General features: G+C 44.4%; 1 protein-coding gene across 1 annotated transcript in view; it reads right to left on the minus strand.

The window, feature by feature from the left end:
* LOC140731143 (prostaglandin G/H synthase 1-like) overlaps positions 1 to 23615 on the minus strand; it is a 110432-nt gene extending 86817 nt beyond the window's left edge. The window contains exons 1-2 of the mRNA XM_073052521.1: positions 23481 to 23615; positions 23323 to 23373 (exon numbers count right to left, since the gene is read on the minus strand). Of these exons, the coding sequence (XP_072908622.1) occupies positions 23323 to 23373; positions 23481 to 23508 (79 nt within the window). The 5' untranslated portion in view covers positions 23509 to 23615. The remainder of the gene's footprint in view (positions 1 to 23322; positions 23374 to 23480) is intronic.
* Positions 23616 to 23972: the final 357 nt, after the last annotated feature.

The raw sequence follows: 23972 nt of genomic DNA on the forward strand, positions 1-23972 counted from the left end.
TAAACAGTCGATGGTTCATGAATGATAAACTCGTTCATCTGGGCTTGCCCATTCCCTGCCTTTATTTCCCCAACAGTTATTATTGGCAGGTCTGAAAACAGGATGATGCTGGATCCAGAATCAGAATCAGGTTTATTCTCACTGGCACGTGACATTAAATTTATCAACCTAGCAGCGGCAGTTTAATGCAACACATAATCTAGCAGAGAGAGAAAAACATAATAATAAATAAACAAGTAAATCAATTACGTATATTGAATAGATTTTAGAAAATGTGCAAAAGCAGAAATACTGTATATTAAAAAAGGTTAGGTAGTGTCCAAAGCTTCAATGTCCATTTAGGAATTGGATGGCAGAGGGGAAGAAGCTGTTCCTGAATCGCTGAGTGTGTGCCTTCAGGCTTCTGTACCTCCTACCTGATGGTAACACTGAGAAAAGGGCATGCCCTGGATGTTAGAGGTCCTTAATAATGGACACTGCCTTTCTGAGACACCGCTCCCTGAAGATGTCCTGGGTACTTTGTAGGCTAGTACCCAAGATGGAGCTGGCTAGATTTACAACCTTCTGCAGCTTCTTTCAGTCCGTACAACTATAGAAGCTTCTGAGTGTATTTGTTGACGTACCAAATCCCTTCAAACTCCTAATAAAGTACAGCTGCTGTCGTGCCTTCTTTATAACTACTTAGATATGTAAGGACCAGGATAGATCCTCAGAGATCTTGACACCCAGGAACTTGAAACTGCTCACTCTCTCCGCTTCTGATCCCTCTATGAGGATTGGTATGTGTTCCTTAATCTTACCCTTCCTGAAGTCCACAATCAGCACTTTTGCCTTACTGACGTTGAGTGCCAGGTTGTTGCTGCGGCACCACTCCACTAGTTGGCATATCTCACTCCTGTACGCCCTCTCCTCACCACATGAGATTCTACCAACAGTGGTTGTATCGTCAGCAAATTTTTAGATGGTATCTGAGCTATGCCTAACCACACAGTCATGAGTATACAGAGAGTAGAGCAGTGGGCTAAGCACACACCCCGAGGTGCGCCAGTGTTGATTGTCAGCAAGGAGGAGATATTATCACCAATCTGCACAGACTGTGGTCTTCTGGTTAGGAAGTCGAGGATCCATTTGCAGAGGGAGGTACAGAGGCCCAGGCTCTGCAACTTCTCAGTCAGGACTGTGGGATTCTGCAACTTCTCAACCAGTAGCAAAGCACAGAATTGTGTTAACCTTTTACCTTCTATTACATCAATGTGTTGTTGTAATGAAACGATCTGGGTGGGTGCCATGGAAATATGGACATGGTGACATCTTGAATCATTAGTCTGCCTGGTCCCACTGATCTGCAGCCAGGCCATAGCCCTCTCACCCATGTACCTATCCAAATTGCTCTTAAATGTTGAAATCAACCCTGCATCCACAATTGTTTTGGCAACTTGCTCCAAACTCTCTGAGTGAAAAAGTTCCCCCTCATGTTCCCCTTTCACCCTTAACTCATGACCTCTGGTTCTAATCTCACCCAACCTCAGATGAAAAAGTCTGCTGATGTCTACCCTATCCATACCCCTCGTAATTTTGTAAACCTCTGCCAAATCTCCTCTCAATCTTTTACATTATAGGGACTAAAGCCCTAACCTACTCAGACTTTCTCTACAACTCAGGTCCTCAAGTCCCAGCAACATCCTTCTCAATTTCCACTGTACTCTTTCAATCTTATTGACATCCTCTTTGGCCAGGCTGGGAATCACCACTCAAAGAGCGATTACTGACAGATAGACATTACCATGGAAGCAAACACAGTCCTTGAAGAGTAGCCTGATCTGGGATATCCTCCCTAAAGTGAATGCATTTGTACATACTTATATCAGACATAGGAGCAAGATTAGGCCTTTTGGCTTGTTGAGTCTGCTCCAACATTCCATCAAGGTTGATTTATTACTCCGCTCAACCCAATTCTCCTGCCTTCTCCTCATAATCCTTGACGCCCTGACTAATCAAGGACCAGTCAACCTCCACTTTAAATATGAAGCAATGACTCAGACTCCATAGTCCTTTGTGGCAATGAATTCCACAGATTTGCAGCCTCTGGCTAAAGAAATACCTCATCTCTTTTCTAAATAGATGACCATGTATTCTGAGACCGTGCCCTCTGATTATAGACTACCCCACTATAGGAAACATCCTCTCCATATCTACTCTATCCAAGAATTTTGAGGTCTTCACTGAAATTTAGAGCTTACGGACAGCAAACTCAATATCAAGACTGCCACTGTTCCCTAGGGTAGCAAATTCTGATTCACCAAACTTTGGGTGAATAAACTTCACAATGGGCAAGACTTTGGACAGCTTAGAAAGGAAGAGGTTTTCTCCTTTATGAAAGGGATGTACAGGATCAAGACAGAAAAATTGTTTCCACTAGTAGGTGAGGCTAGAATGAGGGGATACAGCCTTTAGATTCAGAGGAATAGATTTAGGATGGAGAAGAGTGCTCTTCCCAAAGAGTAGTGAATCTGCCTGGAGAAACAGTTTCTCTACTTCACCAAATATATTTCAGGCACAGTCAGACAGATGTTTGCATAGCAGAGAATAACGGGTTCTGGGGAAAAGGCAGGGAGGTGGAGACGAGTCCACGGCCAGATCAATCATGATCTTATTGAATGGCGGGGCAGGTTCGATGAGCCAGAACGACTCCTGCTCCTAGTTCTTATGGTTCTGGATACCAACTAGGCAAACCATTATTTGCGATTTCACCCTGTTAGGACTGAGATCAGATCTCAATTTTCTGAACTCAAGAGTCCTGTTTACTCCCCCTTCATACAACAAACCACATCCAGGCTCTGATGTGGTAAACGTTAGCTGCACTCTCCCTATCGCAAGTACATCTTTCCTTAGGCAGCAAGATCAGATCTGTTCACTATTTGTAGATATGGTCTCACACAATTTATACAGTCACATTTCTTCCTTTGAACTCAAATCCTCTTTCATTATAGGCCAACAAATTGATTGCTAAGCAAATTGTTTGCTGCATCAGCACTTTAACTACAGTAACTTGCACACAATCCATCAGCTGGAGGAGCATCGCCTCATATTCCATTTGGATAGCTTTCAAACTGATGGCACAAACATTGAGTTATCCAACTTCCAGAAATTTATCCCCCTTCCCTTTCCCTCTTCTTCAGTCCCCACACTGGCCTCTTACCTCTTCTCCTCATCGGCCTTTCACCTATCCTGGCACCCCTCCTCCTTCCCTTCCTCCCATGGTCCACTCTCCTCCCTATCAGATTCCGCCTTCTCCAGCCCTTTACCGTTCCCACCCATCACATCTCAGCTCCTCAATTCACCTCCCTCCCCCACCCAGCTGGCTTCACCTATCACCTTTTAGTTTGTCCTCCCCACTCCTCCTTATTCTGGCATCTTCCCCCCCCCCACCCCTTCCTTTCCAGTCCTGATGAAAAGTCTCAGCCCAAAATGTCAGCTCCTTATTCAATTCCATAGCTGCTGCTCGACCTGCTGAGTTCATCTAGCATTTGGGTGTATCGCTTAGGTTTCCAGCATCTGCAGAATCTCTTGTGTGTGTAAAACCATCAAACGCCTTTGACCTGGACCCACCCTAACTGCTCCCAGTCCATTCCCTAACCCCCTCCCTTTTATACTGAATCAGAATCAGGTTTATTATCGCTGGCGTATCAAAGTTCAAAGTAAATTTATTCTCAAAGTACATATATGTTGCCATATACAACCCTGAGATTCATTTCCTTGCGGGCATACTCAATGACTCTACAACAGAATAACAACCATAACAGAATCAATGAAAGACTGCATCAACTTGGGCGTTCAACAAGTGTGTAAAAGACAACAATCTGTACAAAAGCAAAAGGAAAGAAGTAATAATAAATCAATAAATAAGCAATAAATATCAAGGACAGGGAGATGAAGAGTCCTTGAAAGTGAGCCCATAGCTTGTGGGAACATTTCAATGATGGTGTAAGTGAAGCTGAATGCAGTTATCCCCTACATTGTGGAATTTGTTGGTTTGTGGCAGCAGTACAGCACAATATATAAAATGTACAATAAATCACGATAAGAATTATGTATTAAAATCATTAAATAAGTAGTTAGAAAGTGTTCAAGGGTGCATTGTCCATTCAGAAACTGATGATGGAGGGGAAGAAGCTGTTCCTGCATTTGCTATCTCCCGTTCCTTTTACCAATCCTGGTTTTTGTTCTATTTAGAGATACAGCACAGAACAGGTCCTACCGGACTGGGGAGGAAACCGAAACACCCGGAAGAAACTGAAGGAAACTCACCCACGCACGAGGAGGATGAACAAACTCCTCACAGCTGACCTCGCAACTGAACTCTGAACTCTAACGCTGAGCTGTAATAGTGGCACACTATCCGTCTCACTGCACTGAAGGGTCCTGAGCTGAAGCATTTCTGCCCATTTCCCTCTGTAGACACTGTCCTCCAGCATGCTGTGTGTGAGTCATCTTCACTACTCATGATGAAGAGCAGCTGAACAAGCGTTCACGGGGAGAGCATCCAAGTCCTTTACAGATAGTGTCAGAACTGAGTCCAGATATTCTGACTGCTGGTGCAATGAAACAATTGCACTAACCGCCACGCTACTGTGCACCTAGATAAAGATTGAAAAGAGTACAGAGAAAATTGACAAGGATGTTGCCGGGACCTGAGGACCTGAGTTATAGGGAAAGGCTGAATAGGTTAGGACTTTATTCCCTGGAGCGTAGGGAATGAGAAGAGATTTGATAGAGGTATATAAAATTACAAGGGGTAGACAAGTAGATTTTTTCCCCTGAGATTGGGTGAGGCTGGAATTCCAGGTTATAGGTTAAGCATGGAAGCTGAACTGCTTAAGGAGAACATGAGGGGGAGTTAGAGGTGGTTAGAGTGTGGAACCAGCTGCCAGCGGAAGTGGCGGATGCAATTTCGATTTCAACGTTTAACAGAAGTTAAGATGGGTACATGAATGGGAGGGGATCGAAGGGCTTTGGTCCAGGTACAGGTGAATGGGATAAGGCAGAATAACCATTTAGCACTAACTAGATGGGCTAAATGCCCTGTTTCTGTGCTGAAGCACAAGTAGCAGGTTCATTGACAATGGAACAGGGCACGCAGGGTCCTTGCGCCCATCGTCCCACCTGGTTCATGCTACCAAAGATTCCCATCTACACCGGTCCCACATGCCTGCATTTGACCCACATCTCTCTAAACCTTTCCTATCCATCTACCTGTTCAAGTACCTTTTAAATATTGTGATGTACCTGCCTCAACCAGACATTGGAGAGGGTTCACGAAAATGATTCCAGGATAGAAAGGCTTGTCGTATGAGATGCATTTGATGGTCCTGGGCTTTGCACACTGGAATTCAGAAGAATGAAGGGGGATCTCATTGAAAACTATTGTATGTTGAAAAGCCTTGATAGAGTGGATATGGAGAGGATGTTTCCTCTAGTAGGGGTATCTAGGAACAGAGGGCACAGCCTCAGAATAGAGGGGCATCCTTTTAGAACAGAGATGAGGTGGAATTTCTTTAGCCAGAGAGTGGTGAAACTGTGGAATTTGTTACACAGTCGGCTGTGGAGGCCAAGTCATTGGGTGTACTGAGGCAGAGATTCATAGATTCTTGATTAGTCAGGGCATGAAGTGATACAGGGAGAAGGCATGAGATTGGGGCTAGATGTAAGTGGATGATGAAATGGCACAGCAGAATCGATGGGCCAAATGGCCTAATTCTGCTCTTATATCTTATGACTTTGCAATCTAATGGTCAACTGCTTCCTCTGGCAACTCGTTCCATATACTGACCACCCTCTAGGTGATAAGGTTCTCCCGCAGGTCCCTCGTGTATGTCCTTTCACTCAACTTAAACCTATGATCTCTGTTTCCTCAACCCTGGGGAAAAGTGTCAGTATTCCCCCTACGCATGACCCTCATGACTTCACACACCTCCATTAGACCTCCTGTCTCCTCGACTCCAAAGAAAAAGTCCCAACCTATGCAACCTCCCTCTATAACTCAGATCCTCGAGTCCCGGAAACATCCTCATATACAGCGTCTCCCCACGCTCTTTCCAGCACCATGGCATCTTTCCCACAGCAGGGTGACCAAAACTAAATGCAAAATTACAAATAGGCAGGTACCTGGACCTGTGGCATTGAATGCAGAGATCAGTCCAAAACTTTATTGTCATTCTAACCGTACGTCAGCTCTGCAGGGCAGAATGAGACAGCGTTTTCCAGGAGCAGTGCAAAAAAACCCTTAACAAACGCAGCTTTTTTGTCGGCAGCTCTGAGCTGGAGTACCAGGTTGTGATGCAAAAGGTCAGCACACTCTCAACCACGCCTCTGTAGAATGTAGTTAAGATGTTAGTGGGGAGTGATGCTTGTTTAAGCTTCCTCAGAAAGTGTAATCTCTGCTGGGCTCGTTTCACAATCCCAGTGTCTTATATCTGTAAGTTTGACCTAGTTACAGAAATGCTCTACAATGAGTAGCCAAAAGGGCTGAATGCATCACTGGCTCCAGCCCAACAGCCACCAAGGGGCTAGATGGACCATCTAGCTCCAGTCTGCAGACCAGTGGTAAGGAAGACAAACCATTTACGAAAGCAGGGACAGTGTAACCCGAGGGAGTTGTCTCTCAGTTCGGGAATGCTTCGACTGCAGAGACTGGAACCTGTCTGCAGCCAAGCAATGCATGATATGGGAAATGACTTAGAGGAATGCACGACTGTGGTCATGGTCTATGTCATATACTGCATAGACAACGTCACCAGCAATAAAAGCATCAGTGCATTCCCAAATCAGTAGCCATGCGTTAACAACAATGCCGGGAACCTGCTCAGGGCTCGAGATGCTGCCTCAAGATCCAGCGATGCCAGGTCAAACTTTAAAAGGCATTAAAACTGCCAAACAGCAGATAGAGACTCTCTTCAATAAAGCCACCAACCCCCGATGGTATCAGGTCCGTCACTGACCAAAAGCAAATAAGGAAAGTTCTGCTGCGACACCACACTAGCTCAGCTCTTTATTCCAGTCCAGATGAAGGGTCTTGGCCCAAAACGTTGACTGTACTCTTTTCTGTAGATGGTGCCTGGCCTGCTGAGTCCCTCCAGCATTTTATGTGTGTTACTTTGATTTCCTGCAGATTTTCTCTTGCTTGTGAAACAACTCCTCTGCTGGGTTTGACAGAGACAGCAACGAAGGCTTAGACACGCGAGGCAGACACAATTCTGCCGCCGAGCACACGAGGTGAGATGTACTCTCTGCTGTATCAACACATGAAGAGCTGTTGGACCAGACTGCATAGAGGACGGGTCCTCTTTTACTGAGATCTATAACCTCTCCCTGACCCTTGCTGTGCTTCAAAACATCAACCGTCATACCAATCCCACAGTAGTCAGCGGCACCATGCTTCAACGACTTCAGACTCTCACCCCCAGTGCCTGGAGATACTGGTTTTGCCCCATGCTAAGAAGGCAATTCCTGATACTCTGCACCAGCGAAACAGATCAACTGAGGATGCCACCTCCAATGCTCTCCACACCATACTGGAACACCTGGAGCATAAGGAAACCCATGCCAGAATGTTTTTTTAATCGACTGCAGTTCTGCCTTCAACACCATACTCTGCAATAAACTGACCATTAAACTACACAGTTTGGGACTCAACATCAATTTGCAACTGATTCTGGACTTTCTTACCAATCACACCCGGACAGTCAGACTAGGCAGGTACTCATCAACCTCCCTGACCCTGAACGCTGGGCTACTGCCCACTCTAATCACCCATGACTGCGGCTCTGCCTATGCCACCAACTCCATCATCAAATGTGCAGATGACACCACAGTGACTGGATTCATTAGAAATAACAATGAAACAGCCTACAGACAGGAAGTGCAGAAGCTGTCTGAATGGTGCAATAACCATAACTTTTCACTCAACATCAAAAAAACAAAAAAAAATCAACTTCAGGAAATCAAGCTATGAACAAGTTCCACTACTCATAAATGGTGAAGCAGTGGAAAGGATCTCCAGCTAAAGTTCTTGGGAGGGCCTATACTATCTTACAAATTTAAACAGAGCAAATCTGCCCCGAAAGCTACCGGTAACCTTTTGCCGATGTGCCATACTGATCTACTGCATGAGAGTATGGTACAGCAGCTACAACAAGATCAAAAAGAAAATACCTCAAAGTTCAAAGTAAATTTTATTATCAGAGTATATATAAGTCACCACATACAACTCTGAGGCCTCGTTCACACTAGACCGGATAAATCCGTAACTGAAGCTTTTTCTTTTCATTTTGACCCTGCGCCCACAATGAAATGGCATTTTCCTCCACCGAAAACTGAACTTTTCTAAAACGCTCTCCAGAGTGTGTAAATCTGAAAATGCCGGCTGGGCGGTGTAGTGTGTACGGAGTAACCAGAGCTTTTTAAAAACACTGTCATGACGTGCCGGAACAGATGGTGGCGGCAGCACGGCATTTCATTGTTTTCTTGAACTAAGAGGAGGAAACGGAAATAGTATACCGTTTCTCCTTCTCTTGTTTTCTGTAGCTGTGTCCTGCGCGCGTGCCCAGTAGGAGATTCGCCCAAATACCTATTTTAATGTGGACGGAGGTATTTTCAGAAATGCCTGGTGTGGACGCCTATCGTTTTTTCGCGACACTGGCGTTTTCAGAATTCACCGGCTCAGTGTGGGTGTAGCCTGAGATTCTTTTTCCTGCGGGCATTCTCAGCAAATCTATAGAACAGTAACTGTAAACAGGATCAATGAAAGAGAAGAGCAAAGACGACAACAAACTGTACAAATGCAAATAGAAATAAATAGCATTAAATAACATGAGCATGAGATAATGGATAAAGAGTCCTTAAAGTGAGATCATTTGTTGTGGGATCATCTCAATAGATGAGTAATTACCCTCTTTTGTTCAAAAGCCTGATGGTTGAGGGGTAGTAACTGTTCTTGAACCTGGTGATGCAAGTCCTGAGGCTACGTCCACACTACACCGGATAAATCCGTAATTGAAGCTTTTTCTCTTCGTTTTTACCCTCCGTCCACACTAAAATGGCGTTTTCGTCCCCCGAAACCGGAGATTTTCAGAAACGCTCTCCAGAGTGTGTAAATCTGAAAATGCTGGCTGGGCGGTGTAGTGTGTACGGAGTAACCAGAGCTTTTTAAAAACACTGTCATGACGCGCCGTAACAGATGGTGATGGCAGCGCGCCATTTCATTGTTTTCTTGAACGCAACCCAACAATTTCAGAACAGATGGCAACGAGACTGAAGCCAGAAGAGTTAGAAATGTACTCACCAAATACTTTGACCCATAACTTACTGAATAAATAAGTATAATCACTTTGCCCTGTTTTCTGTCCTTGCTCGTATGAAGGAGGTTTACCTGTTTATGCAAGTACTTCTCTGACAATAGATGTGTAACAGCCTAATGTAACATTGTATGGAAATACAAGATAATACTGATGCAGACATGTTTTACACATTTAACAAGGGGCTTTATTAATGCAACAGAGTTAGTCAGCTTTTCAATGTTCATCGTCAGCCGGGTCATACTGTCCGTGAACTCCCAGTCGGTTGCCTCCATATGCTCCAGTATTTGTTTTTTTTTAAACTTTTAAGTCCTCCTGCGCGAGAGCCAACAGCTGTCCATCGTTTAAGTTTTTCTAGTCTGTAACTGAACAAGCGTGCACCAAGTCTTTCACAGCAAGATTCAACACAAAACATGTTGCTTGTTTTCGGTAGATGTGTCCTGCGCATGCACAGTAGGAGGAGATTCGCTGAAATATCCATTTTAATGTGGACAGAGATATTTTGAAAAACACCTAGTGTGGACGCCTATCGTTTTTACGCGAAACCGGCGTTTTCAAAATTATCCGGTCTAGTGTGGACGTAGCCTGAGACTCTTGTACCTTCTACCTGATGGCAGCATTGAGAAAAGAGCACGGCCCAGGTGGTGGGGATCTCTGATGATGGATGCTGCTTTCAATAGACAATTGACAATAGGTGTAGGAGTAGGCCATTTGGCCCTTCTAGCCAGCACCGCCATTCACCGTGATCATGGCTGGTCATCCACAATCAGTACCCTGTTCCTGCCTTTTCCCCATATCCCTTGACTCCGCTATCTTTAAGAGCTCTAATTCTTTCTTGAAAGCATCCAGAGAATTGGCCTCCACTGCCTTCTGAAGCAGAGCATTCCACAGATCCACAGCTCTCTGGGTGAAAAGGTTTTCCTCAACCTTGTTCTAAATGGCCTACCCCTTATTCTTAAACTGTGGCCTCTAGTTCTGAAGCTCCAACAATACACAGAAAGGTGCCGGAAAAGACCCAGTAACATCATGAAGGATTCCACCCATCCTGCTCGTGGTCTGTTTGCCCCACTCCCATCAGGGAGGAGGCTACATAGCATCCACTCCAGGACCACCAGACTCAAAAACAGTTACTTTCCCCAAGCAGTAAGACTGATCAACACCTCCACCTACTGACCCACCCCTCCACACCCCCAACCACCACTACTTTATCATTTCCTGTCAGTCACCTTATGTACAGACACTCCTGTGCCTAGTGTCACTTTATAGACATACAATCAATGTACATAAGCTATCTTAAGTACTTTTATTTATTGTGTTTTTAAATTATTACTGTGCTCTTTATCTTATTGTGTTTTTTGTGATGCATCAAATCCAGAGTAACAATTATTTTGTTCTTCTTTATACTTGTGCACAGAAATTGACATTAAACAATCTTAAATTTAACATTTTAATGTTATGTAAATATTGCTGCCAAGTATAATTGGTTGATATAAAACGGAGTTTCATCATGTCCTGTGGGTGGAATTGTATTTAAAGAATGCTTACCTCTGTATTTAGGGAATGTGTTCTCAGTTAATTATATTTGATTTTATGTAACTTTCTGGAACTGTTTTATCTCTGATTCAGTTGGTCACATCGAGTACAGACATGCCAATGGATGTACAATCAATACATATGTATAAGCTATCATATTTTCATTCAATGTGTTTTTTATTATAAGACCATAAGACGTAGGAGCAGAACTGGGCATTCAACCCATCCATTCTGTCCACCCTTTGATCATGGTTGATCCATTGCCTCTCAACCCTGTTCACCAGCCTTCTATCCATAATCTTTCAATCCTTTACTAATCCAGAACCTATCAACGTCCAGTTTAATTACACATCAAATAATCTGGCTTCCACAGCCATCCACGGCAAGGAATTCTACAGTTTCACCACCCTCTGGCTAAAGAGACTCCTCTTCGTGTACGTCCCTCTATTCTGAAGCTGTGCCCTCTGATCCTAGACTGTCCCACTACAGGAATCATCCTCTCCACTCTATCTAGGCCTTTCAACACTTGATAGGTTCAAGGAGATCCAACCTCATTATTCTGAACTCCAGTGGGAAGAGACCCAGAGCCATCAAACGCTCCTCATATGACAAGCATCTCATTCCACAAATCATTCTCATGAACCTCCTTTGAACCTGCTCCAATATCAGCACACCCTTTCTTAGATAAGGAACCCAAAACAGCTCACGATTCTCCAAGTGAGTCCTCACCAGTGCTTTATGAAGACTCAGCATTACATCCTTCCTTTTACTTTCTAGTTCTCTTGAAATTAATGCTAAAACTGCATTTGCCTTCCTCACCCCCGATTTGGCCCGCAAGTTAACCTGCATGAGGACTCCCAAGACTCTGCACCTCATATTTTATAACTTTCTCCCTGTTTAGAAAATAGTCGCTCAGTAAGGAGTCATTAAGGAATCGACGGGAAGAGAGAGTGAGAGTGAAGATTGCAGGCTTCGAACGAACCCAAAGGATTGGGTTAGCTGGCAGCACTCTGTGCATTTCAAATGTGACTGACATTTCGTATAGTCCATACGTGGATTGCGGCACACACTTTTGGTTAACCCCTGCATGGTCTCGGGTGGTGACCATTTCGGCGAAAGGGACATTCCCTGTCAGTTACACTGTGAAATCTCACTCTTCTTGGACTCTCCGGAAAACGTACTCCGCGGCTGCAAACTACGGTAACTGTTTATTCCATCTCTGTGAGATTGCTACTCCGCTGTATTGTGAATCTCCAAGATCATCTCTTCGTTGCATCGTAAACATACAAGTCTCTGCTCTCACTGATTTCATGAGTCAGCTGGACTTTCTAAACTGCCACCCTAAGACTGTGCTTGAGTAAGACTTGGTTAAGAATTGTTTCTAAGTTTGACTGGGAGCTATAGACGCATAACACCGTTACCTTCTGTTTAAGTTAGTCGTTTGTTTAATTTTCTATATTTCTGCTTAAATGTTAATAAATTTAGTTGTTCTGCAATAAGTCCCCGACTCCATTCTATATCTATTGCTGCTGGTCCGTAACGCCTATCACATGTCTTCTTTATCTTATTGTTAGTTTTTTAAGCTGCATCAGATGTTGAGCAGCAGTTATTTCATCCTCCTTTACACTTGTGCACTGGAAATGCCATTAAACAATCTGAATCCTGAAAAGCAGACAGGCCCGGAGAAAAAGTTCAGAAATCAGGGGACCCAGCGATACAAGATTAAGAGGTAATTAGCAATGACCTAGAACAAACTGCTTGCAAAAGAATCATTGTCAGAACCATAGCGGTAATGAGAGGAAATAATGCAGATTCAGACTAAATATATTTCTTCTTAGAAATTGGGTGGAACTATGGTGATGCATGAGGCTGCTTGGCAAAATAAGAGGACATTGAATTACAGGAAAGATACTAACCCGGACGGAAGATTAGCCGACTGGCAGGAGATAAAGAGTCAGGATGAAGGGGGCCATTCTGATTGGCTGCGGGTGACTAGTGGTGTTCCACAGGAGTTGGTATTGGGACCACTTCTCACTTTATACTGTATACCATTGACTTGCATGATGGAATTGACTACTTTGTGGCCAAGTTTTCAGATGATACAAGAATAGGTGGGGGCACACGTATTGCTGAGGGTGCAAGGAGTCTGCAGAATGGGTAAAGAAATAGCAGATGGAATATAGTATAAGGAAGGGTATGGCCATGAGAAGAAATGAAGGTTATTTTCTAATTAGGGAGCAAATTCAAAAATCAGAGGTACAAAAGGGCTTGGGAGTCCTCGCACACGTTTCCCTAAAGGCCAACTTGCAGTTTGAGTCAGTAGTAAAGAAGGCAAATGCAATGTTAGCATTCGTTTCGAGAGGACAATCATATGGAAGCAAGGATGTAGTGTTGAGGATTTAAGGCATTGGTCAGACTGCACTTGCGATATCATGAGCAGTTTTGGGCCCCTTATCAGAAGAAAAGATGTGCTGGCATTGGAGAGGGTCCAGAGGAGGCTCACAAGATTCCAGGAATGAAAGGGTTAAATTGTGAGGAGCATTTGATGGCCTTGCCTGTACTCGCTGGAGTTTAGAAAAATCGGTGGGGGGGGGGGGGGGGGAATCTTTGAAACCTACTGAGTATTTAAAGACCTAGATAGATTGGATGTTAGGATGCTTCCTACATGGGGAATTCTGGGACCAGAGGGCCCCGCCTCATAATAGAGGTATGTCCCTTTAGAACAGGGATGAGGAAGAATTTCTTTAACCAGAATGTGGCGAATCTGTGGAATTCATCATCACAGAGGGCTGCGGAGGCCAACCCATTGGCTATATTTAGAGCAGAGGCTGACAGCCCTTGATTAGTCAGGGTGTCAGAGGATACTGGAAGAAGGCAGGAGAATGGGATGGAAAGGGATAATAAATCAGCCATGATGGAGTGTGCTGAATTACCTAATTCTGGTCTTATGATCTAATCTAGAATCTAGATCTCTAACCTACTGCCCCACCAAACTCCCCAGTCAGTCCCCTTCCACCACTGGACAATAAGGTTACTTCAGGTGAGAAGGAGTGAATGAGAAACTTGGCAGTCTAGAGAAGAGTATTCAAATTCTACATTTTAGGAACTGTTTCTTCCCCTCCCCCATGGTCCATGAACACCCCCTCACTACTTTTGTCTATATAGTGGCCACTTTATTAGATATACCTGTACACGTGCTCTAATCAGCCCAACGTGTGGCAGCAACTCAATGCATAGAAGCATACAGACATGGTCAAGAGATTCAGTTGTTATTCAGTCCAAACATCAGAATGGGGAAGAAATGCGATGTAACGGACTTTGACTGTGATCTAAGTGAGTTTGACCATGGAATGATTGTTGGTGCCAGGTAGGGTGGCTTGAGTATCTCAGAAACTGCTGATCGCCTAGAATTTTCATGCACAACAGTCACTAGAATTTACAGAAAAACAAAAAAAAATCCAGTGAGCAGTCATTCTGTGGACAAAAATGACTTGCTACGGAGAGAGGTGAATGACCAAACTGGTTCAAGCTGACAGGAAGGTGATAGTATCTCAAATAACCACACATTACAACAGTGGTGTGCAGAAGAGCATCTCCAAATGCACAACCCATTGAACCTTGATGTGGTCGGGCTACAGCCACAGGAGACCACACCAGGTTCCACTCCTGTACCTGATAAATTTGCCAGCGAGCGTGGTGTGCGTGTCTGTCTAACACAAATTTTACAATGTATATCAGTGACCCTAAACCTGATCCTGATGCTGAGTGTAGAATTGATTAAACAATTAGCGAGGCAAAGTGCTGGCATGCAGAAGAATTGGGACATAAAATCCAGGGAAGTGCAAAGACCTTTTAGGAATAGGGAGAAGGAAGGAGGTTGAAACTGAAGAGAGTTGGATCTTTCAGACCAAACAGATGATCAAACAACAGAGAGTGCAACAGCAGCACCCAGTTCAAAACTTCGAGCCTATCTCAACTACAGAACAATGCTGGTAACTATTGACTTGGGAGGAAGGGTGTGAAATAATAGATAAGGTAAAAATAGAGAGAGGAGTATTATTAAGTGAAGTAAATAATGAGGCCTGCTCAGAGGATTGATGGGGATTATATTGATATCCAGTCACTCATGGATTCAGAGTTCAAAGTTCCATATGTACACGTCCCCAAAAACTGCATTGAGGTTCATTTTCTTGCAGGCATTCACAGTAGAACAGGAAATGCAATAGAACCAATGAAAAATTACACACAAGACCAACAAACAACTAATGTGCAAAAGACAAATCAAAAAACAAATAATAAATAAATAATATTGAGAACACGTGTTATGGAGTCCTTGAGAGTGAGTTAATTTGTTCTGGAATCAGTTCAGAGTTGAGGCGATTGAAGGCAAATGTACAAGATTAAGGGAGGGAAGTTTAGGGGAGACATCAGGGGTAAGTTTTTTTTACACAGAGGGTTGTGGGTGCCTGGAATGACTTGCCAGGGATGGTGGTGGAGGTAAAACTTTAGGGGTATTTAAGAGCCTCTTGGACAGGCACATGGATGAAAGAAAAATGGAGGGTTATGGGGTAGTGTGGGTTTAGTACTTTTTTTTAAGGATTATTTGGGTCAGCACAACATGGAGGGCTGAAGGGCCTTACTGTGCTGTAGTGTTCTATGGTTCTAAGTTATCCACACCACTTCGGGAGCCTGATGGTTGAAGGGTAGTAACTCAGAACAAGTTTCAGATGCTGGTAACGTGTTGGTTCTTTACGAAGAGTAACTACAGACTATCAGCCTGATAGCAGTAACAGGTAACACTTCCTACATCCATCTCCAAGTCCTCGACCTGTATCTCAAACGATAGGTACCCAAGCACTGCCTCTCAAACACATCCAGCCACCATCATCAGTGTCTTTCTTCTACCCATCAGAGATATTGATCAGGAGCAGTGCATGCGCAGGGCCGTTAGCACCGTCAATGATCCCTCCCATCCATCCAACTATTGCTTCGACCCCCTCCCATCAGGCAAGAGGTGCTGCAGCATTAGGACATGAGCTGTAGAGAATGGAAACCCCTACTGTGAGACTAATGAATTCCCTGACACCACCCAAGTTTCATCACGTATGAGGTGCCTGTAACGTTACACCGTCTTACTTTTCAACAGTCATAATTATACTTATTTAAAATAATCTTATAGCTAAATGTTTCTGTTAACTAGTTAGTCGGTTTTCAAATACCACAATGCACGTCACTAATTTACGTCACCTCACCTTTCCTGTTCCGGTTTGTACAGCTGCAAATCAGCGGCAGCCATCTTTGGCGGACAGTGTTCATATCTTAAAGTTTACAAAGATCTGTTTCAAGTCCTGTAGATAGCTAAGCTTTTATTGAAAAAAAAATATTGATTTATTATGTCGAATTCAAAAGAAGCGAAGGGCGTGAAGCGCAAAAGAACTGCAAATTTGTCTAAAGTTGAATGGCTTAACAAAATTGTAGAAACTCCTACACCGAAAGCTCATGAGGTCATGAACGTTCAGCTCTGAGAAATATTTATGTATGATTCAGAAACCGGAGTTATCTGTTTGTATTGACGTGATGCGAAAGTTGCTGAAGAATTTGCTAGTGGAAAGAAACGGGATGATATTTGGAAACTTGGCATTTTTGAAGTGTCATTTGGCAAGTAAATCGCATTTGGACGGTGTGCAAAAGCTCAGGCAACAGAAACCGCCATTACCCGATACAGGAGTGATACACATTACGGTTGAGTACAGATAAGCAAGAGCGAAAACGATCAAACCCAGAGGAGATCCAAGTCCTAAATGTCTAAAATATCATGATTTTCTAGCTGAAAATACTGTAATAGTTAGACAGTTTAATGATTTCAAATCTTTCGTGCAAGAAAAAACTAAATCCAAACTGATTTCAAACTTTGCTCAAATGTTGGCATTTGTAGTTCAAGATAAACAGCTTTGCAACCTTGCACAATTGATGGACACTGGGGGAACCTTTCTTGTATCTGGTGCGGACTGTGAGCGAGGTTTTAGCCTAATGAATCAACTCAAACACAAACTAAGAAGCCATTTAGGTGAATGTCATTTGGATATGTTAATGAGAATCAAAATCTATCAACTGGATGGAAGTTCTATTAGTCTAGATAGAGTTTACAAAGAATGGGTAAGTGCCAAAGACAGCAGAGAGAAAAAAATAACTGAGTGACTTAAATATGTATGTTATTTTGTTGTTATTCTGTGCAGTTTTATGTCAAATATTTTGTAAACCTACACAAACTGTGCCACGTGAGCATTCTTTTGTCACAGGAAAAAAAATCAGCACAACGTAAGATTTTTGCGCACACTGACAACAAAAAAAATTTGAGGGAACATTGCTGACAACCAACCAATGTGCAGAGGCGGGCAAACTGCACAAAAATAAATGAATAAATAATACTGAGAACACGAGTTGTAGAGTCCTTGAAGGTGAGCCCATGGGTCGTGAATCAGTTCAGAGTAGAGGTGAGTGAAGTTGTCCATGCCGACTCGTGTCCAAAATAACAATCAGAAATGACACAGGAACGTAGGGATAGGGGCAATGTTTCTGCCCTTATGTAAGTATAGGAGTGACTTGTGTTCCCTCGCCAAAGTTCTAGAATTCTCAGATTTAAAACTAATTACTTCTTAGCTCAATTAAAGGAGAATTACTAATTTCCATATTGCATTCATGTGTCTCTGAACTTAACTCCTGAAAATAACAATATCTCAGATGCTGGAAATCTGAAATAAAAACAGAACATGCCGGCAACAGTCAGCTGGTTGGGCAGCATCCCTGGAGACAGAACCAGATTCAACACTTCAGGTTGAAGGTGTCTCACCCAAACTAAGTTTAATGTCACTGTCAAAAGATCTGGCTCGTCCCTTGTACTTGCTCTATCACTCAGAATCCACAAGCAAGTTACTGCTTTGCAATACTCTGGTTCAAAGAATAAAACCATGATATATAGGAGCAGAATTAAGTCATTCTGCCCATCGTCTGGTCTACCATTTGATCATGGCTGATTTACTATCCCTTTCAACTCCATTCTCTGGCTTTCTTCCCATCACCTTTCATACCCTGGCTAATGAAGAGCCTATCAAGCTCTGCCTTAAATACACCCAATGACTTGGCCTTCACAGCCACCTGTGCAAATGAATTCCACACATTCACCACCCTCTGGCTGAAGAAATTCCACATCATTTCTGTTTTAAAGGGAAGTCCTTGTATTTTAAGGCTGCGCCCTCTGGTCCTAGACTCCTCCACTATGGGAAACATCCTTTCCACATCCACTCTATTGAGGCCTTTCAATATTTGATAGGTTTCAATAATATCCCCACTCATTTTTCTAAACTCCGCAAGTACAGTCCCAGAGCTATCAAACACTCCTCATATATTAACCCTTTCATTCCCAGGATCATTCTTGAAAAGAATCAGCATCATATCTTTGCTCTTATATTCTAGTGCTCTTGAAATGAATGCCAACATTGCATTTGCCTTCCTCACCACCAGCTCAACTTGCAAATTAACCTTCAGGGAACCCTGCACTAGGATTTCCAAGTCCCTTTGCACTTTCGATTTCTGAATTCACTCTGCATTTGGAAAAGTCTGTGCCTTCCTTCTATCAAAGTGCATAACCATACTCGTCCCTACACTGCATTCCATCTGTCACTTCTTCACTCATTCTTCTAACCCGTCCGTCCCTCTGCAAACTCTCTGCCCCTCCATCCATTTGTGCATCATCCACAAACTTGACACAAAGTTTGTGACCATCAATTCCATCAACCTGACCTTCGACATACGCATGAGAAAAAGTGGTCCAGTGCCAATCACTGCAGAACACCTCTAGTCACCGGCAGCCAACCAAACCAGACTCCCTTCACTCCCACTCTTTGCTTTCTACTAGTCAACCAATCTTCTATCCACGTTAGTATCTTTCAGTGTGGACTCTGGGCTCCTACTTAGCAGCCACATGTGGAGCACCTTATAGTCAGAGTGTCACAGAAAACTACAGCACAGGAGAAGGCCCTTTGGCCCATCCAGTCCATGCTGAACCAGTTAAACTGCCTCGTCCCATCGATCTGCACCTGGACCAGAGCCCTCCGTACCCCTCTCATCCATGTACCTTGCTTAAACATTGAAATCAAAATCACATCCACCACCTGCACTGCCAGCTCATTCCACACTCTCATAACCCTCAAACAACCCTCAAACAACCTCACAAGTGTGAAGGACAAACCAAGGTAGAACATAGAAGGTAAATGGTAGGGCACTGAGGGCTGGCTAGAAGGGCCAAATGGCCTACTCCTGCACCTACTATCTATTGTCTATAGAAGGTAAATGGTAGGGCACCGAGGAGTGCAGTAGAACAGAGGGATCTGGGAATACAGATACAAAATTCTCTAAAAGTGGCATCACAGGTAGATAGGGTAGTAAAGAGAGCTTTTGATACATTGGCCTTTATAAATCAAAGTACTGAGTATAAGAGTTGGAATGTAATGGTGAGGTTGTATAAGGCATTGGTGAGGCCGAATTTGGAGTATTGTGTGTAGTTTTGGTTACCGAATTACAGGAAGGATATTAATAAGGCTGAAAGAGTGCAGAGAAGGTTTATAAGGATGTTGCCGGGACTTGAGAAACTGAGTTACAGAGAAAGGTGGAATAGGTTAGGACTTTATTCCTTGGAGTGTAGAAGAATGAGGGGAGATTTGATAGAGGTATATAAAATTATGATGGGTATAGATAGAGTGAATGCAAGCAGGCTGTTTCCACTGAGACTAGGGGAGAAAAAAACCAGAGGACATGGGTTAAGGGTGAAGGGGGAAAAGTTTAAAGGGAACGTTAAGGGGAGCTTCTTCACAAAGAGTGTGGTGGGAGTGTGGAATGAGCTGCCAGATGAAGTGATAAATGCGGGCTCACTTTTAACAATTAAGAAAAGCTTGGGTAGGTACATGGATGAGAGGGGTATGGAGGGATATGGTCTAGATGCAGGTCAGTGGGACTAGGCAGAAAAATGGTTTGGCACAGCCAAGAAGGGCCAAAAGGCCTGTTTCTGTGCTGTAATGTTCTAAGGTTCTAAACATTTCACTCTTAACCCATGACCTCTAGTGGTAGTCTTACCCAACCTCAGTGGAAAAAGCCTGCTTGCATTTACCCTATCTATACCCTCATAATTTTGTATATCGCTATCAAATCTCCTCTCAATCTTCTACTTCCAGAGGAATAATGGTCTAACCTACTCAGTCTTTCCTTATAACTCACATCCTCTGGTCGTGGCAACATCTTTGTACATTTTATCAGCACTCTATCATTCTTATTTACATCTTTTCTGTAGGTAGGTGACCAAAACGGCACACAATACTCCAAATTAGGCACCACCAACATCTTATACAACTTCAACATAACATCCCAACTCAATACTTGATCTATGAAGGACAATGTGCCAAAAGCTTTCTTTACGACCCTATCTACCTGTGGTGCCACTTGCAATGAATTATGCACCTGTATTCCCAGAACCCTCTGTTGTACTGCACTCCTCAGTGCCCTACCCCTCACTGTGTAAGACCTACCTTGGTTGGTTCTCCCAAAGTGCAACACTCACACTCGTCAGTCAGCACGAAATTCCATGCGCCACGTTTCAGCCTATTTTTTCCAGCTGGACCAGATCCCATTGCAAGCTTTGATAGTTTTTCTTGCTGTCCACTACACCTCCAATCTTAGTGTCATCCACAAATTTGCTGATCCAGTTCACCATATCATCATCCAGTTCATTGATATAGAAGACAAACAACAATGGACCCTACACCGATCCCTGCGGCACTCCACTGGCCACAGGCATCCAGTCAGAGAAGCAACCGTCTACTACCACTCTCTGGCTTCTCCCGCAAAGCCAATGTCTAGTCCAATTTTCATATTGAACGCTGAGTGACTGAACCTTCTTGAACAACCTTCCATGCAGAACCTTGTCAAATACTTGCTAAAGTCCACATAGACAACATCCACTGCCTTGTCTTCATCAACTTTCCTGGTAACTTCCTCAAAAAATTCTACAAGGTAGGCTAGACACGACCTACCACGCACAAAGCCATGCTGTCCAAATTCTCATATCGGCCTCATAGAATACCCTCCATTAACTTTCTCACTACAGGCATCAGGCTCGATGGCCAATAATTTCCTGCTTTATTCTTCAAACAGAATAACATTAGCTACCCTCCAGTCCCTCACCTGTCACCAAGATGACTTAATTATCTCTGCTGGGGCTGCTACAGTTTCTGCACATGCTCCCTGCAGGGTCCAAGAGAATGCCTGGTCAGGCTGTGGGGATTTGTCTTCCCTGATTGGCCTCGAGACAGCAACTAACCAGTATTGAGACCATGAAGTTGATGCTGCTTTGCCTCACTTCTATAGACTCTGTGTCCAAATCCCGAGTGAATACTGATGCAAAACATCCATTTAAGATCTCCCCCATCTCTTTTGGCTCCACACGTGGATTACCATTCTGATCTTCCAGAGGACCAATTTTGTCCCTTGCAGCCCTTTTGCTCTTAAAACCCCCCAGGATTCTCCTTCACCTTGTCCGCTAAGGCAACCTTGTGCCTTCTTTTAGCCCTCCTGATTTCTTTAAGTGTCCTCTTGCATTTCTTGTGCTCCATAAGCACCTCATTTGTTCCCACTTGCCTGTACCTGCTCTGCACCTTTTTTCTCATAATCATGGCCTCAATACCTCTTGAAAAGCAAAGTTCTCTAAACATGTTATCCTTGCCTTTTATTCACACACAAGCTTCAACTTGTGCTATGCAAATATATCTCATTATTTTTAATTTATTTGTGGTAGTATTACTTCATGGTGTTTTGGATGAGTTATATGTACTGTGTTGTACACCTTGGTCCAAAGGAATGTTGTTTCATTTGGCAGTGTATCTGTGTACAGTTGAAATTACAATAAATTTTAACCTGAATTGATACATGCACAGCCTTACCACTGGATAAAAGTGCAGGAATCGGTACACACCGGTGATGAGGTTCGCAAAATGGGCACCAATCCAAATCCCGTCTAAGTATTTAACAATAAGACCATAAAACATAGGAGCAGAATTGGGCCATTTGGCCCATCAACACTGCTCCACCATTCCATCATGGCTGATTTATTATCCCTCTCAATTCCATTTCCTGCTTTCTCTCCATAACGTTCGATGGCCTTACTAAAGGCCTCAGCAGCCCTCTGATTCAACATCCTCTGACCAAAGAAATTCCTCATCTCTGTTCAAAATGGATACCCTTCTATTCTGAGGCTGTGGCCTCTGGACCTAGACTCCCCCACTATTAGGAACATCCTCTCCACATCCAGCCTTTCAACATCTGATAGGTTTCACTGAGAACCCCAACCCCTGTGCTTGTACCTCCAGCCAGTGCAGACCCAGAACATCAACCACACCTCACCCAGCTGTGTCCCTTTCGCCCATCACCTGTCTGGCTCTCAGCTTCACCCCACCCCCTCCGGTCTTTTCCTATCATTTCACATTTCCCCCTCCCTCTCCTACTTTCAAATCTCTTACTATCTTTCCTTTCGGTTAGTCCTGACGAAGGGTCTGGGCCCGAAACTTCGACAGCGCTTCTCCCTATAGATGCTGCCTGGCCTGCTGTGTTCCACCAGCATTTTGTGTGCGTTTGCTTGAATTTCCAGCATCTGCGGATTTCCTCGTGTGTGCACACCTCATATATTAACCCTTTCATTCCTTTATTCGTTCTTGTGAACCTTCAATGGAGCCTTTCCAACGCCAGCACATCTTTTCATAGACAAGGGGCCCAAAGCCATTCACAGTACTGATCAATGTCTTATACGCACTCAGCATTATATCCTTGTTTTATATTCTAGACCTCTCGAAATGGACGCTAACTTTGCCTATGACCAATAAGAGTCAAGCGCCTTGGCAAGGTCAATTACTGCCACCATAGATGTTTAAGGCGCTCCCTCGGCACTGCCCCCGCGGAGCACGGCGCTCCCTCGGCACTGCCCTCACGGAGTGGGACATTGAATCTGGATGCTGAGTGCGGACGGGGATGGCCCGAGCGAACTGCGGACACTCCCTTGCCTGGAAACGGAGCGGAAGCCGCGAAACTGCGGAGGGCAGCAGCTCCCCAGTCCTGTCCCGGGTGGGGATCCCCCCTCTCCCCGCGGGAGGAAAGGAGAGCAGAGAGAGACACAGATAGCCGATGCGCCCCTGGTTCCCGGACAGTGCTGGAACAGGCGCTCCCCCGGACTTGTCACTGACCCGTGCAAGAGCGACTTGGGGGTCGCAGTGCCCGTTGTCCCGCCCGAAGAGCGCAAAGCTCTAGGTGCGCCCACCCCCTGGGGGATCTCTCTTGGGTGGCCCCTGCCCCATGCGCCAGTCCGCGATTCCCGACACCGGACTCTCAGGAAACTCACCGGCTGCACACACCTCCAGCACACTTATCAGAAACAACAGGCTCTTGGCGGCTGAAACACAGACCAAAAAAAATAGTAAAGATGAGGCGAAACCCCAGTCCAAGCTCCCCCACCCCCCCGCCCCTACCTCCCCGTGGGGAGGAAAGTTGGGACCCTACCGTCCATTGGCGCAGAGACCGCTCTCATCCGCCGCCTAACAACTCGTGTGGACAAGTGGCTGCGGCGCCGGATACCCACCCCCACCCATACACACTCCTTGACGAGTGGCCAAAGAGGCGGGATCCCTCCTCCTACATCGCTGCAGCCCCCACCCACTCCCCAGCGCTTTGATCTGCGCGTCTCGTCCTGTCTAGGGGATGGTAAACTTGCCGTGAACCGAGCGAGGGTCTCCCTAACGCCCCCATTCTGGGCAGTTTGGGGAGTCAGAATCGGGTTTAACCAGACTGCTATATGAATTATGCGGTATTACGGCGGTAGTACACTACAATCCATAATGATTTCTACACCCTATCGATTACAAGAAGAGTATACATTTAAAATGAAATTCAGAAGTGAAAAGAGAGAAAACAAAAATAGTGTTCGTGGGTTCAGAACTCTGACCGCAGAGGGGAAGAAGCTGTTCCTCAGTCACGGAGGGTGGGTCTTCAGGC

The sequence above is a fragment of the Hemitrygon akajei genome, chromosome 7, assembly GCF_048418815.1.
Source record: "Hemitrygon akajei chromosome 7, sHemAka1.3, whole genome shotgun sequence".
Lineage (NCBI taxonomy): Eukaryota > Metazoa > Chordata > Chondrichthyes > Myliobatiformes > Dasyatidae > Hemitrygon > Hemitrygon akajei.